The 1,061-nt window shown below is 42.5% G+C and overlaps 1 protein-coding gene across 3 annotated transcripts in view; it reads left to right on the top strand.

Moving 5' to 3' along the window:
• Window positions 1-1,061, top strand: part of ptprnb (protein tyrosine phosphatase receptor type Nb) — a 54,079-nt gene that overhangs the window by 40,301 nt on the left and 12,717 nt on the right. For all 3 annotated transcript variants that reach the window (XM_005919885.3, XM_005919884.3, XM_005919886.3), the window contains 2 exons: window positions 313-377; window positions 512-721. In XM_005919885.3, the coding sequence (XP_005919947.1) occupies window positions 313-377; window positions 512-721 (275 nt within the window). The remainder of the gene's footprint in view (window positions 1-312; window positions 378-511; window positions 722-1,061) is intronic.

Genomic DNA, 1,061 nt, shown 5'->3' with positions numbered 1-1,061 from the left:
TTTTTCAAGTCAAGTCTAAAGTCATAAAATTAATGACTCGAGTCTGACTCGAGTCCAAGTCATGTGACTCGAGTCCACACCTCTGCTAAGAAGAGAACAAAACTGGACGAAAGGAAGCTTAAAAAGTAGGAAAGATGCAAAGGCGGTTTTGTGTCACAAACATCACAGGTATAAAGTACTTTTTCCTGCTATTATCCAAAACATATTATCATCTGGTTTCTCCATCATTTACACTAACAGAGGTTTATAAAGCCAGCTGATGAGGGAGCATCTTTAAACTTTGGTTTATTGTTGATTGGCTGGTTGAATCAGTTGCAGAGAAGAACTTCCTGGAGTCTGAGACGGGCTTGAAGGTGCTGCAGAGCGGTGTTGGAGAGGTGAGTGCATTTACGCATTTATCTACGTTCATCTTAAAATCAGTTCTGTAGGTATTCACTGTTGCTGATACGAGTGGTCAGAGGCTAACAAAAAGGAAGCTGAATTTAGGCTTTTTTCTGCCCACTTGTTACAGAAGAATAATGGGAAGTCTTTGCCCTTGGCGACCAGAGTCCAGCCCCGCTCCCGCTGGGTGTTTGCAATGCTGGTGGCCATGGCCTGCATCGGCGGCATCCTGGTGGCGGCCATGACCATCACCTGCCTGCGCCACCATGCACACCGACTGGCGGCAAAGAAGTTGGGTCTGGGACCAGAAGGAGGCAGCTTCAGCCACCAGGAGTACCAGGTGAGGGCGTACCTCAGGATACAGCAGGTGTACAGAAATGAAATTTCAATGAATGTTACTGCATTGGCACCATGTGGTTGAAATTTTAATTAACTGATAGTTTAAAGTAATAGTGCTAGCAGATGGACGTTGAAATATTTGGATAAATGGCCAAGATGGAAAGATTAATAGGCAATAACAAAAGGTTATAACCAGTATAGGCAATAAAAATTCTAACAGTCCGCTAAAGTCAATAAAATGGAAATATGATGTACAGGGAGTGCAGAATTATTAGGCAAGTTGTATTTTTGAGGAATAATTTTATTATTGAACAACAACCATGTTCTCAATGAACCCAAAA

Source organism: Haplochromis burtoni, unplaced genomic scaffold, assembly GCF_018398535.1.
Source record: "Haplochromis burtoni strain Fernald_Lab_line unplaced genomic scaffold, NCSU_Asbu1 Contig_39, whole genome shotgun sequence".
NCBI lineage: Eukaryota > Metazoa > Chordata > Actinopteri > Cichliformes > Cichlidae > Haplochromis > Haplochromis burtoni.
The sequence above is the reverse complement of the archived record's forward strand: the minus strand, read 5'-3'. Positions and strand labels throughout refer to the sequence as shown.